Genomic DNA, 15876 nt, shown 5'->3' with positions numbered 1-15876 from the left:
ATATATACCATTTTATATACACATTATGCTGAATCTTTAATCCGATAGGACACCCTTTTCAGCGTTTTTTTTTTGGGGGGGGGGGGCGGGGGCTTTTGAAGATTACCAGAAGTCATTGATCCCATCCCAGATTTGATCGCATCACAGTAACAGTCAGTTACTGTGATGCGATCGTTCAGTCAGAGCTGAAATGATTAGTTTATCCAAACTTCATTGGAATCAATTCATTCAAGTAATTTCACAAATACCAAACATTTGTGAATGAACTACCAATATAGGGCACCTCCATCACGAAAGTTAAATGTAACCTTAAGAAATGTCTACCTGCTCAATTTACCATTTCGCTTTAAAAGCGGATTATTGTTACGTTTTAAACCAGCATTTTGCAAAACCACTTGATCTGTGACCTCTTCCAAAGGGGGTCACTTCACATTTGGTTTGTGATTAGGAGCAATTATACATGCAGCCTCGCTGAATGAGGTTCAAAGAGCTGAGCCTAAATTTTCTTTTTACATCCATTACAATTTTTAAATAAATTCACTTTACAGCACCAATTTCAAGGCACATTGAAGTTATAGTAGTCCAAAGCAAGTCCAATTAAAAGTCCAGTTAGATCTCAACTACGTTTAGTTTTAATCCAATTTCAATGAATGCAAAAAATAGATAAAAAAAAAAACAATTTAAATCTTTAACCTCTAAGCAGAGCTCCACATTTACAAGTAAAATGTTTTTTTTTTTGCATACTTTTAATTTAAAAATAACTACCCTTTAAAGTAAAAAACCTGTTTCATAGATTATTCTGTTGAATAACCTCTTGAGTTGATCAATACATCAAAAAGAAAGATTATGAGTCTGATCTCTTTTACATATCCTTTATTATAACACAAGAACATACAGAAAAATAGGTTTGGTCCATGTAAAAGTCTGCAGAGTCACATAATTCTGCAGTCCAACCAGTGTCGTTTTACATCCCAGAGGTTTCCCAACACTCGTATCGTCTCCTCCCCAAACCCTCATTAGTGTATTCTTGAAATTCGTCGACAAAAATGCACACATGGCAATTTCAGCTGGGGCGCTCATCCTAAACCCCCAGCAGGGAAACAACGATTGAACGTAAAGATAGCAGGTCTTCAATCAGTGCGCAGAGAAACTACAGCTCATCAAAGCTGCTCACAGCCACTCCTGTATGCTCTTCTCCGCACACCATAAAAACACACTTAACTAAAAACAGAGAAGTCTGAACTGGCTTGAAGGTGATGTGAATGATAATTAATGCTGCCATACAAAGTTTATTAAATGTGATGTTGTAGAGATCCAAACCAATGCACTCTGGATCACTTAGTATAAATACCGTTTCAAATATTTGTCAAGCGTAGACAAAAACCAAAGGAAAAAAAAAAAAACTAAAAAAAGTTTGTCCACCTTAGCCATACAGGATACTTCACATCCATCTGCTCAGTATTTACAAAACTATATAGACTAGAGGTATTCATACTAGCTATTTTCATTAGAATCTGCACTAACTAACAAGACAAGTACGAATATAATACAGTTTTGAAACAAGAATCACTGATATTTTTTTTTTTTAAAAAGGGGAAAAAAATACAAATAGCAATGTTGCAAAACATAATCGCTTTCCTTGCAACAACACTGTATTTTCAGCTGTGACTGACTCGGCTTTCTAAATGCCTTTTGTATAGCAAACTATGATAAGTGTTGAAGCAAACCCATGACAACTGAATACAAAGTGACACATGAACAGCCGACAAAGCCCAACTGATCAGAAATGATCACAATGTTCAATAGCACCTGGGGGCTGCTTTGGAGCATGAAATGTATTTTTGCTTTAAGGGGAAATAAGGAGGGGGAAGAAAAATGAGGCAAAAAGCCACAGCAGGTTCCACACGTCTTTTGTTCCAGAGAAAAACTACATTAAACGTTCTCAGGTACAATCTGGACTGATTTTTTCCTTTGTGTACAACTGGTACATTTGTGCACACAGTGTATCGAAATGAGTGGAATGCTTTCCGTCTAAGACATGCCACAGACAAATAATACAATGAAGGGAACTGTGGTATGCAGAGGGATAAACAAAAGTTACACAAAAAAAGAAGAAAAAAAAAATCAAGGTAGAAATAAAAATGATATAGTACTAAGACTTCAGTAGAAAAAAAAAACAAAAAAACTGAAATCCTATTTAATGGTGAAGTCATGTAGCATCTATGCTTTTCTAAGTTTGTCTGAAAAACGTGAGGGATTCGGTTTTAACGTCACACACTCACTCACTCACACACACAGGCACACACTGTTTTTCTGTTTCCTCCAGCACAAGTGGTGATATGGAAGAAGTCGTTTAAGTGTTCCTGATGCCGAGCGCCTGCTCCAGCTCCTGCCGCCTCTGCTGGACCTGAAAGACGTTTTCACAGAGACAATTCAAATCATTGCAGATAACACAGTGATTAAGAAGAGTCAACAATGAACACAAGTGACGAGGCAGTGTTAAGACTGCGTATTTGTTTCTCAAATCAGATCTTCGGGACAGACTGTTCAAACTGTTGTTTCCAAGGACATGTGACTCTGCATTTGACTGCTTGGAGGCCATTTATTTCACAATCTGTTCATGTATTGTTGTCTTGCATACAGTCACTGCATCAGTAGCTGGAGATTAAATCATTGTTTTGAATCGTGTTGTAAGAGATCCAAAAAAATCGATGAAAACTGATTTGAGTGACCAGAATGTGTAGACATTTCTGTAGAAACAACTGATATCTCAAGCCACCTCGAAATGTAATCTTGAATTTTTAACAGTACGTTTAACATATTTATTTCATACATTAATAAGGAAATATTTTGAACATGATTTTACTGTTTCTAGTGATGCACCGATTGTTCGGTAACCGAAATTGTTCAGCCGAAAATGGCAAAAAAAACACTTTCGGTGTTCGGTGGAATAAGTGGGGAAAAAAAACGAACAATTAATAACGGCGTTGTAAAATAAGGAAATAGACTGGCCGCCCCGTAACGTTGCGCACTACATAAATCGTTGGCCAACCAAAAACTAACCCCATAAGAATTTTACCTAACATTCACCAGGAGGTGGAACCAAAACAACATAATGCTGGGAAATTAAAAAATTTTCATTTTTTTATGTTCAATAAATATTTTCTACCTTGTAATTTTGTAAACAATTTTTTTCTTTGAAAAGCATACCTAAATCAAATGTATTTGATTTATGCAATGGTGAAAAAATTGGCAAAATAAATGAAAAACTGCTGACGAACCATGTTCGGGATTGTTCGGTATTCAGCCAAGTGTTTATTATTTTCGGTTTTGGTTTCGGCCACAAATTTTTAATTTCGGTGCATCACTAACTGTTTCATATGCAATTCAACTTTTAGTGTCTTTAATTAATAAAAGTGAACATTCAGATTTTTCTGGAGTACTAATTTAGTGGTTTTCATTTAATTCAGCATTTTCAAAATAATGTGTGCAGCTACAAGTGAACGGCCTTTACCACGTTATTTGAAACCTGTAACAATTTAAACACTTTTCTGACACTTGAAGAGCCAAATCACTTAGTAAAGTACGATAATAATAATCATTATGTGCTCTACATAAGTACAACAAATCAAAAAAGTTGCAATTCAGTGTGAGGACTGTGACTGTGAAGGGAACAATACTGTATCGATAAAGAAACACCCAGGAATCGGCAGAAAATGTAAAGTACAAGATTTTTTATCTGTGATTTTCTGGACATCTAACACGCACAACGATGGTGCTTTAGGTTCTGTTGTCCTAGTAGTAGTAGTAGTAGAGTTTATTTCGAATATGAATCATAAAAAAAGAAAAAAAATAAGACAATCGTCTTAACATGAGACATAACAAAGTACATATTCGAAAGGGAGTGAGAAGAAGTAAAACTTATAAACTCTCACCCCCTCTCCTTAAATATGACTAGCTGACACATGCGAACATAACATTATGCAAACATAATAAAAAAAAAAAAATAAATAAAAATGAAAAAACAAAAACAATCAAAACAATCCTAAAACGGCAAAGTTACAGGAAGTTCTAGTAAAGCACCAAAGAAGCGCCTAAGAAGCTACAACGTTGCGCTGACGTTGCTGTCATGGCTGATTTGAATGCAGACCCACTTCAGGGTTTATGAACTTTGATGAACACACAAACTTTGCAAGATGCGCATGATTTATAAGCTTTGCCTTGCAAAAATAGATTGTCAAAGTAAAATTTAATTCCATAATACTACATTAATCTTAGACAGGAAATGATACGGTTGAAGTAAAAAGTCATTTAGGCAGTATTATAAAGTCACTCTATGCAGCATCGCTGCAGAAGGTCAGAGCCACGGGCGGGACAGATCTCCTGTAGCAATTTGTAATCCAGTAAACCTCAGAAAGTCCCTGACAGGAGACAAGCCGTTGTTTAATTAATAGCTGCATTTCCATCGTGGGGATTTGTTCGGTCGTAGAAAACCAAAGTACATGTTCTGTCACACACAGAATCTCTTCTCACAACAACTACACTAGTGACCTACAGCTAGGGATGGGAATTGATAATTGATAATTTTTCCGATTCCGATTCCATTTTCGATTCTGCTTAATGATTCGATTCTTTATCGAGAACAAACAATTTTAGTATCAACTTTGTTTTATATCTTTGAACAAAAAAATACAAGTGAGATCTTAAGACGCCCCCAGCCTCGGGCGCCTCGATGGTGCCAGGGGGTCCCCACAAAATTATTTGTAATATAAAATATGTATTTAATATAAAATAAATATTCTTCTGTAGAAATTAACTAAATACAACAAATTATTTTGTGGCAATTACACAAGAATGTCCAGTTACATGTTCAACACCACAAACGTAGTCACTGCTCGGTGACATTCATCTATTCTGGCCTGGGTCAGACTCAGGGTTGCCGCCCTTCCCTTAAAATACGGAATCTTTACTTAATTTGGAATTAAAACTTGCATTCCGTATTGAACCAATACGGACATATATTATGCTTTTATTTATTGATGTCATAACATACAGGTGAAGGTTGAAATATTTTAATATATTGAAAAACTTAATTCGTAATAAATTCAACTAAAGGTGAAAGAAATATATAATTTCCCACTACATGCAAAGTGAGATATTTCAAGCCTTTATTTGTTATAATGTTGATGATTATGACTCACAGTTTATGAAAACCCCAAGTAAAAAATTTGAATATTTTATGAAATAAATAAACAATTCAATCATCAAAATTAAGTTTAAGAATTTAAACACTGGGAACCGGTTCTTAACAAGAACCGGTTCTCGATTCCCATCCCTACCTACAGCCAAACAGAAGCACAGCTGAAGGACTTTCTGAGGATCACCAGCTGAGTATGATGTTTAGTTTAAGGATTGTCTTGAATGAAGTGGGTCACTGAGACAGTGGTACAAACAAAAACGCAGCTTTTAAAGATAAAGAAATAAATTCAGGTAAAAATGAATAGGCTGTTCAGACTGCCTGTGTTTTTCAATTTAAAAAGAAACATTTAGTGGATCATACTAAATACTCATGATCATCCATTATTTAATGCAGCTTCTAAGATGTTTTTTTAAGTTTGGGTAGGAATAAACGGCCTTTTCCAACATAACGTCTAAAATAATAATAATCTTTGTCAGTATATAGCTCACGAAACACACTGAAATTAGTCCTCTGCTTTTAACCCATCACCAGTTACACTAGGAGCAGTGTGCTGCCATTTCTCCTGGGGAGCAGTTGGGGGGGTTAAAGGCCTTGCTCAGTGTTTCACCTCTCTTTCCCACCCAGGGACTTGAACCTGTCCTCCACCTCCGAGCCATAAACACAAAATGTGTGAGGAAGAATCCAAATTACCTTTGAGTAGAAGTAGCGACAGACCGCCTCCTGAGCCCATGGCTGGTAGTAAAACTCTGCTCTTCGCTCCTCTTCTGGGTTTCCTACAACATCGGTCATGGTCTGCAAACAGAGAAGGATTATTTGAGCAGGCTGATGAAGAGGACTTGGTGTTTTATTAGTTGGATAGGGCACCTGCCGGGAGAGCAAACAGCGACCTCAGGACTGCATTAATTCAATTGTTCTGATTGAGCTGAAGTAAAGGTTAAAGTGGCTGCTCACTCAGGAGATGTGGTGGTAGAGGAGGAGAGTCAATTGTGCACCCACACACTGCTTTTACACTAATACAGCATCAACACTGAGTTGGGAATCACAATGTCCCTTTATAGAAGTCAGATCCACCAGTAAGCATTGTTACGGTTGCTGTTATGACATTCTTGTTTGTAATTGTAGATTATCGTTAATACTTAATTTTTTGTTTTGTAAATGGAACTGCTCTGGCATAAGTAATCAGAATCAGAAAGGGGTTTATTGCCAAGTTTGTTAACACACACAAGGTATTTGTTGTGGTGATTGGTGCAATACAATAAAAATATAAAAACAAACAAATATATAGAGATAAAATAAGAGATAGAATAAAATAAAATGTATAAACAGAAATAAACAGAAATGGATGTGCTGAAAAATTTTATCGTCTTGTGTAGTCTCCTTGAAATAATGTTTTGTTTTTGTTCATTTCGTTTGTTATTTAGTCATTTATTTTTTGTTTGTTTCTTAATTATTAAATTGTACTCTATCGTTTTTCATATATCCAATCATTTTTCTTTTGTGTGAATTCTTTGTAATTTTTCTTTAATTTCTATCATGTATAAGAAATTTTGTTTTTATAAGTATGATATTAAGTTTTATGTTAACTATAGGTGGAGGCACCTGATAAGCTCTTTGAGTTTTCGCCTCTTCCTGCACTTTAAATTTGTAAAGTTGGTACTTTTATTTGTGTAATGTTTAACTGTGCAAATAAAAAAAAATAAAAATAAAAAATAAATAAAAAATCATCGCTCTGATCTGAATCTGTATGCCTCAAAAGACTTTTCTTTAACATGCATTTACCATCCTCTATCAGTCCTATTCCGCTGGGATTTTCCGTACAATATTCTTCAGCAGAAACAAGGTGACACTCCCACATGAACATCATTGTCCCCTTTCCTTTCTCACAATCAGTAACTAATGGACAAGTTTTAGGCTAATCCAAAGCAGAGGAAGTGGAACTGGGATTAACCCGGAACTTTCACCAGAGACAACACGAGATGAATATTAACTGAAAAGCTGAAAAGACCAATCCAGAGTCAGCACCCTTTTCACATGTGACTGCTTTAATGGGCTGAGCGGGTCAGAAGTTAACCGCATCAAGCCTCTACACAGCAATTCATACGCAGACATTTTTGTGTTCTACAAAATAACAGGATACTATGTACATGAAAGATAAATAAAGCAACATTTAGTCAAGGTTGAGTGACTAATTACTACTTCTTTTAATCGCATTGTAATGAAATTAAGAAATCAGGGCTGAAAATGATTCTCTGGACCTGCTTGAGAACAAGAAGAGATTCATCTAAATACCATCCCTGAATTCCCGAGTAACTAGAAATAACCTATCCTTGAAGTCCATGTGTTAGTTGCATTATTTTACAGGTCATCAGTCAATCTTATCAAGCTCATAAAGAACAATTCATATAGTGGCTACAAAAAGCCAGCAAAGAAAGTGATCTAATTTAAAACAACAACAAAGATTGTTGAGCAAAAATTATGAATTGTGAACTTTTACTTCCTGCAAAACATTCCTTAAGATAAGATAATTCATCCTGAGGTGAACATTCAGTCTGAAGGGCTTTCTCATCCTTGATTCATCCAACTGACTGAAAATAACATATTTATGGTTAAACCTTTAGAAAAAGTTCATTTTAGCCTCTTTAAATGCTTTTACAGACACGTGCAATAGCTGAAGTGTTGAAAACTGAACGAAAAAATAAAAACACGGTATCTCTTATGATGAGAGTGAAAATATAAGATCAAGTTTAAGGTCATGATAACCAAACTCACTTTGAGGTCTCTGCACTGGGACTGAAGCCAGTCGTTGATAAAACCCTGAGGATCTCTGGCAAAACTCAACATGAACTCCCTCTGGGTCTTCAGCTGGTTGATGGTCTCGATGGTTTCATGGATCTGAGGAGAAAGGCAAAAGATAGGTCTTATTACATCATTTTTTTAAATGAATTAAACCACAGTGAGTATCAGAGATACTAAGGAGAGGTATTTTAACTACCCTTCACAATAAGAGTATTCTTAGGCCATCATTTTCACATTTTTAAGCATTTCGGTTAGGGCTGAACGATTAATTGCATTTGCGATAATATCGCGATGTGATAAAACGAGATTTTCTAACCGCAAAGGCTGCGATTTGACCAGTCACGTGATTTGGTCACGTAATGTGCGAGTGACCAGAGCGGTGCCTCAGTGTTAGGGCTCGGCCAGGCGGGGCTTTATAAATATATGGGCTTTATAAATGTATTAAATATATGCGCGCGGAGTCGGCGTGGCGAGGAGCTGCGCGCGGCGACAAGCACGAACCGGGCGCACGCCGGCGGACAGTGGAGTCGCGCTTTGAAGGCTGATTTATGGTTCTGCATTAAATCGACGCAGAGCTACACCGTAGGTGCGTCGCTACGTACCCTACGCCGTCGGCTCTGCGTTGGTGAAACGCGGAACCATAAATCAGCCTTGAGCCACACCTGCAGCTCGTCAGCTCATCAGGAGGAGAGGTTAAAGAGCGGGGCTGCCAGTTGTTCATTGCTGGTTCGTATTGTTAACTCTGAGCTTTGTTGGTTTGTTTTTTAGTTGTTTGCTGGTGGTTTTTTTCTCCCTGTGATTTTTGAGTTACTTGTGAAGAAGTTCTGAGTTCCCTGTGAGGAAGGTTTTTTGTTCCCTGTGGGAGTTTTTTTTTGTGTTTTTCTATTAAACTACGCCTCGTTTTGGCTAAAGTTTAACCCGGTTTGGTGTCGTGCAATTGGATTCAGAGAACGACCCATAACACTCGTGTGTACAGATGTGTGTACAGACGTGTGTAGACGTGTTAAAGAGGTAAAGCCACGGATTTGTTTTCTTTATTGTTGTAATCTGTGCTTTAAATAAATCTGACAGTTTATTATAAAACAGACTGATTTATTGCTTGTGTAGTTGAAAAATACATGAGAAAACAGGACCTTGAACAAATAATCGCATATTAAATAGCAATCGCAATATTGAGGAAAAAAATGGCAATTAGATTATTTTCAAAAATCGTTCAGCACTAATTTCGGTGGACCTTAACTTCTGCATCAGTTTTTACCCCCTAAAAAAGAATAAAAAAGCTGCCATTTCCCCCAGAGTAGTCTATGTACTTTTACCTTTTCACACATTTGAAACAGTGGAGTCAATACCACATACTCTGGCTTAGCAATGCAAAAGAAAAAAAACAAACTTAAACAACACAGCTTTCAGAATAAAAAAAAGGGGGATCCTTAGAGTAGCAGGAGCTAACAAAAGAGCTGCTTTTAATATAAAAGGAAACAGGGGGGTGGGGGGGTGCAAACAGTCCTCGCCAAAACCCCAAATGGATGGCGCCTTCAAGCTGTAAACAACCTCTCTGTATTTATGTTGTAGAGTTTGCGTAAAACAAAGACTACACAGAGGGATGTCCTTCAGCAGGATGGCGTTGTGCCTTATCAGTGTGATTACAGCCATCTGAGCAAAGGTAGTGAGTGCTAGCAGGAGGTCAAGAAGACCTGGCTGACCTAAAAACTGAGCGGAAAGAGGACAGGGATACACAGGAACTGCAATCCCAACGCCAGGCTTCACAAACTGATGGAGAATCAACATCATAAGCTCACTTAAAGAAGGTTAATTAAGAAAAAGCCTTAAAACAATTACGGCAAAGCTAAGTTGTCACATACAGTAGCAAAGTGAAAATACCTGCATCTTAAAACCAGATCAATGAAATACCCTTGAAAATAACCCAAGCATGATATTTTAAAGGAACGCCCGTTTCTGGATAAGAGCAGTATTTTACAAAGTTCAAGGAAACACTATTTCCACAACAAATGTAAAAGTTTTTACCTTGTTATCCAATCCTGCTATTTCCTGCTGACTGGCTGTGGACAGCAGGAAAGAATTCATCTGGGTCTTCAGTGTGTCGTCAACCTCTACATCAATGTCATAGCAAGCAGTCTTCTTTTGGTCATTGGGGTCCACACTAGTTATTAGAAAAAAGAAAAAAGAGACAGGAGTTTCTTAGTAAGTATGAGGCTAAACTTGTTTTCTGATGGAATTGTCAAACATCAATCACTGACAAAAGTACCATTCCAATTTAAAACATGTACCAACACAGTAACAGTCTGTTCAGTTAGTTCATATTAATTCCTAAAAATCGATTCTTATGTCTAAAGAGAAATTTATTTATTTTTTCCATCATTTTCGCCAGGTGAACTTTAATCCCAGTAGTCGGACACAGTTTGTCACAACACTTCTGAAAAATGCCAGGTGCTTCATGGCAATATGTGTGCGTGGTGACAGAATAAATTAGATAAGCTAAAATGATTTGTTTACTGCATGAACTTTTGCAATTTCTTTCTTTTTTGCACTTTAAATGGATATTTAAAGGCCTGTTTGAGTTATTTATTTCTTAGTTATTTCACAATAATTATTGTGAAATTATTATTTCACTAGTTATTTTACAGTCATATAATTCAGGCAAAAGCTCAAAAAATATTTTAAATAACACTAAGCCAAATCAATATCGAATCGGATCATGATAATCGATTCTGAATAATAAGAATCGGAATCAAATCGATTCTTAGACATTTGAATCGATACCCAGCCCTAATTTAGAGTAAAGAAAAAAAACTTTGAACAGATTGAGTGATACTTTATCAGCCCTCACCTGACAAGTGACACATGGCTTGATTCAGATAAGGTGTTTTTAACACATATTCAGCTGGATGTGCAGACAGCCTGGTCTGGGATTTTTCAACTGTTAACGTTCACACATGTACTCACAACATAAGACCTTCTGCCAAGGATGTGCTCCCACAACATGAAATATGTGGAGCAGATACAGGGGGGCATCAGTCTAGACCCGTGATTCCCAACCCCCGGTCCCCGGACCGGTACCGGTCCGTAGAGCCGTTACTACCGGGCCGTGGAATGGCTTGTGTTCCGATCATAATTAGGGCTGCAATGATTCGCCGACGTTGTCGACAAAAAAGCGATAATCAAAATTGTCACCAGACGTTTTTTTCCCAATGGAGTGAGGCATCTCACTTCACTTCACCTCATACAATCTCTGCCGAGAGCAGCGCTGCACGACAGGGTCTCAGCAGCTTTTCTTTTTTTTGCGTGTCAGCGCAGTTGCGGGTAACAAAACTTGGCACTGGGGGTTCTAGGATTTTTCTGAAACAGGGGCCATTATGGGGCCAAATGTAACCTTCAGGGGCCAACAGTATTAAGCCCCTTTCACATAGAGGGCGCAAAGCGGGACCGCCGCCGGCTTTCCCATTCATTGTGTATGTGCTACCGCAGCGCAAGAGTGGACCGCTCTGCTGGCGAGCTTGGCGGCGCGCGAGAGGCCACCTGCCACGGGCGTTTCACCTGCCTGCGTCTGAATTGAGCATTTTTTAATTTCATCGCGCTGTGAGGGCATCTCGGTGCGACCAATAGGAGAGAAGGTGGTTGTCATCCTGCTGAGTCTCAGCAGCTGAGGACCCACTCCCCAACAGGCTGTCAAACTGCTCCCTGTTCAATCTGAAGTAGACCTGGTCATCATGGAGCTGTAGCTCCAACGAGCCTGGATTCCCCCAAATCCTGTCTTCTCATGAGGATTTCATGGACCCTCCTTGCTGCTGCTGCTCGTCTCCTCCTCAGAAGAACTAAAGCCAGCATCCCACCTGAAATAAAAACGGTCCAAATCATCCCCCCCCTGAAATAAAAACGGTCCAAATCATCCCCCCCTGAAATAAAAACGGTCCAAATCATCCCCCCCTGAAATAAAAACGGTCAGAATCATCCCCCCCCTGAAATAAAAACGGTCCAAATCACCCCCCCCTGAAATAAAAACGGTCAGAATCATCCCCCTGAAATAAAAACGGTCCAAATCATCCCCCCCGAAATAAAAACGGTCCAAATCATCCCCCCTGAAATAAAAACGGTCCAAATCACCCCCCCCTGAAATAAAAACGGTCCAAATCACCCCCCCCCCCTGAAATAAAAACGGTCCAAATCATCCCCCCCGAAATAAAAACGGTCCAAATCATCCCCCCTGAAATAAAAACGGTCCAAATCACCCCCCCCTGAAATAAAAACGGTCCAAATCATCCCCCCCTGAAATAAAAACGGTCCAAATCATCCCCCCCTGAAATAAAAACGGTCCAAATCACCCCCCCCCCCCGAAATAAAAACGGTCAGAATCATCCCCCCCCCGAAATAAAAACGGTCCAAATCATCCCCCCTGAAATAAGAACGGTCCAAATCATCCCCCCCGAAATAAAAACGGTCCAAATCATTCCCCCCTGAAATAAAAACGGTCCAAATCACCCCCCCCCCCCCGAAATAAAAACGGTCAGAATCATCCCCCCCCCCGAAATAAAAACGGTCCAAATCCTCCCCCCTGAAATAAAAAAAGTCCAAATCATCCCCCCTGAAATAAAAACGGTCCAAATCATCCCCCCTGTAAAACTGCCATCCCTCCTTTCCATCCCTTATGTCATTTCATCAATGAATGTGGTTTTACTGCTATTTCAACATTTAGAGTCATCACCAGAAAAATAACACCAGAAAAATAACTTATTTGACAATTTTCACCTGTTTCAAGTCAATTTTCACTTGAAATAAGTAGGAAAATCTGCCAGTGGAACAAGATTTATCTTCTTATTACAAGCAAAAAATTTTATTTCAGATTTTTCTACTTATTTCAAGTGAAAATCTTTGAAAATTTTTTTTTGTTTTTTATTTACTTTTTGTATGAACAGCAGCAAAGTTGAATAAAATATCTATTTTTCATTGAAGTACCCATCTTTCTCGTGTTTATTATCATTTGCCACATAATTAAAGCAACCTCATACTAAATTTAAGAAAACAATTTTTGCATTTTTTTGTCATATAATTTCATCCAAAACTTGTATAAATCGAAATGTGTTTCTTTGAGTGGCAGCCCTGTCATGGCTTGGCGGACAATAAGTTCTGGTACCCGACCGGACTGAACAGCGCCATGCACAGGTGCTGTATGCAGGTTAGGTACAGTCTGCTGCAAAGATGAGCGGACCTCAGCAAACCTCCATGAGCCGTTTCTTTACTGGTTGTTCGAGTAAAAGAAATGGTGATGAACAAGTAGAAAATCCTACCAAAAAGAAAAGCAAAAGCTTTAATCGCAAGTACGACATTATGTATATAAAATACGGATATGTTGCAACGGGCGATTTGGAGGCGCCAAACCCACTATGTATTTTATGTGGAGAAACGCTCGCCAACGAAGCAATGAAGCCATCCAAGCTCCAAAGACACTTAAATACAAAACATCCTTCTCTCAAAGACAAACCAGTGGATTTTTTCGAAAGGAAAAAACGTGAGTTACATTTGCAGAAGCAAGTTTTAAAGGCCACAACATCAGCTAACGTCGCTGATGATAGCCTGCATTTTAAAATGCATCGTTTTTTTTCTAAAATGTTTATTAAAATTGACATAAATTGTCAACCGGTCCCTGAGCTTTTTGTTTATACTTCTGCTGGTCCTTGGCTCAAAAAAGGTTGGGAACCCCTGGTCTAGACCACCCGGGAAGCAGTACGTAACATATTAAGAGTGCTAGCTGAGGCTACTACTACTACTGTCATTTAGCAGACGCTTTTTTCCAAAGCGACTTGCATCTGAGAGAACAACACAACCGAGAAATTACACAGGCTACTCGACTGTTCTTGAATTGGTGTTAATACAGTGTTTGTCTGGATTATCCACAATACTGACAAGCAACATAAAGGTCAGCAAAAATGAGTGTGAACCAGTCACTGTGCCTGCTTGTTCACTCGCAGTAAATGGTCTGGAAGATGAGCAGCTGCAAGACGATGCACACGTCCACATGAAGAGAAAGCACATGTCCTTTTGAGACTGCTTCAGTACATTTCAGGACTATAGTTATATAGATAACCGAAAACTGACAGTCTTGGTTCTACTGGATCTTAGTGCCGCCTTCGATACAGTAGACCATCACATTTTATTAAACAGACTGAAGCACCTGGTGGGCCTCTCTGGTACTGTTTTTAACTGGTTCCGCTCCTATCTCACAGATCGATCTTTCTTTGTAAGTTTGGATACATGTTCCTCCAGAATGCATGAAATTAAGTGTGGGGTCCCCCAAGGGTCAATTTTAGGTCCGCTTCTTTTTAACCTTTACATGCTTCCCTTGGGGGACGTCATCAGGAGACACGGCATCAGCTTCCACAGCTACGCTGACGACACACAGCTGTACATCGCCGTGTCTCCTGATGACACAGGGCCACTTGATGCCCTTTTTAACTGTATTTTAGATATTAAGTCATGGATGGCAGATAATTTCCTACAGCTCAACCAAGACAAAACAGAGGTTTTAGTTATTGGTCCTGAAGGCCGGAGAGAGAAACTTTTACCAAAACTACAAGATTTTAAACCTTCGCAACGTGTAAAGAACCTGGGTGTTATTTTTGACTCTGAGCTCACTTTTATTCCACACATAAAGAATATCACGAAAATAGGTTTTTACCATCTTAAGAACATAGCCAGAGTCCGCCCGTTTCTCTCTCAGGCCAGCACGGAGGTGCTGATGCATGCTTTTATCTCTAGTCGTTTAGATTATTGTAATGCCCTGCTCTCTGGTCTTCCTAAAAAGAGTATTAAGAACTTACAGCTATTACAGAACTCAGCCGCTCGCGTGCTGACGAGGACCAGAGGGCGGGAGCACATTACACCTGTTTTAAAATCGCTGCATTGGCTCCCCGTCCGTTTCAGGATTGATTTTAAGGTTCTTTTACTGGTTTTTAAGTGTCTTAACGGTCTTGGGCCATCTTATTTATCTGATCTGCTTTTACTGTATCAACCCTCACGGACCCTGAGGTCCTCTGGTACCGGCCTTTTAACCATTCCCCGAACCGCGACCAAAACCCACGGTGAGGCTGCATTCAGCCATTATGGCCCCTCTTTATGGAACAGCCTGCCAGAGAACCTCAGGGCCGCAGAGAATGTTGATATTTTTAAAAGGAGGCTCAAGACACACCTTTTTAGTTTGGCTTTTATCTGATCTCATTTACCTAGTGTTTTTAGCTATGTATTGTGTGTACTTCTTTAGCTCTTTTATCATCTCTAAAACTTTAATCCATTTTAGTGACTTTTTACTTTATGTTATTTATTATTCATCTTAAGTTTTATATATATTTCTCTAAAATTTTACACTTTTAGGCATTTTTTTTTACTTTCTTTTAATGTTTTAGTTTTTAGCTCCAGTGTTTCCTCAGGGGGGTCGTCCACACTGGGAGGTGTGTCTGCTCCGCCGATGGGGGTGTCGTCATGGGGATCCCTCAGGCCTGGGTAGCTGGGGGGGGGCTCCACCTTCTGTGTGGGGTCTGCCCCGGTCTGTCCGGGTTGGGGGGGTCTCTGTGGGGATGCTTCTGGTGGTCGTGGTCGGTGATGCCTCTCGGTGTGGACGGCCACCCATAGGTAGTGTTTTCCTCACCTGGATCGTTAGTGCTAAGCCATGTCACCAGTCCACTTATTGTGTGTGTGTGTGTGTGGGTGTGGGCGTGTGAGTGTGTGCACAGGTATATGAGTGTGAGTGAGTGTGTGTGTACCATGGGGGGTGGGGTCGTATGGAATGTTTTAAATTGTGTTTTTTTTTATTGTTGTTTTATTCTGCATGTAAAGCACCATGTGTTGCATTTTATATTGTATGATTTGGC

The 15876-nt window shown here is 39.1% G+C and overlaps 1 protein-coding gene across 2 annotated transcripts in view; it reads right to left on the bottom strand.

Annotated features, from left to right (window-relative positions):
* Window positions 1-862: 862 nt before the first annotated feature.
* Window positions 863-15876, bottom strand: part of smarcd1 (SWI/SNF related, matrix associated, actin dependent regulator of chromatin, subfamily d, member 1) — a 30747-nt gene continuing 15733 nt past the window's right edge. For both annotated transcript variants that reach the window (XM_061726798.1, XM_061726799.1), the window contains exons 10-13: window positions 10022-10157; window positions 7970-8092; window positions 5891-5992; window positions 863-2407 (exon numbers count right to left, since the gene is read on the bottom strand). In XM_061726798.1, coding sequence (XP_061582782.1) covers window positions 2354-2407; window positions 5891-5992; window positions 7970-8092; window positions 10022-10157 — 415 coding nt within the window. In that variant the 3' untranslated portion in view covers window positions 863-2353. The remainder of the gene's footprint in view (window positions 2408-5890; window positions 5993-7969; window positions 8093-10021; window positions 10158-15876) is intronic.

This window comes from Cololabis saira, chromosome 8, assembly GCF_033807715.1.
Source record: "Cololabis saira isolate AMF1-May2022 chromosome 8, fColSai1.1, whole genome shotgun sequence".
NCBI classification, from domain to species: Eukaryota; Metazoa; Chordata; class Actinopteri; order Beloniformes; family Belonidae; genus Cololabis; species Cololabis saira.
The sequence above is the reverse complement of the archived record's forward strand: the minus strand, read 5'-3'. Positions and strand labels throughout refer to the sequence as shown.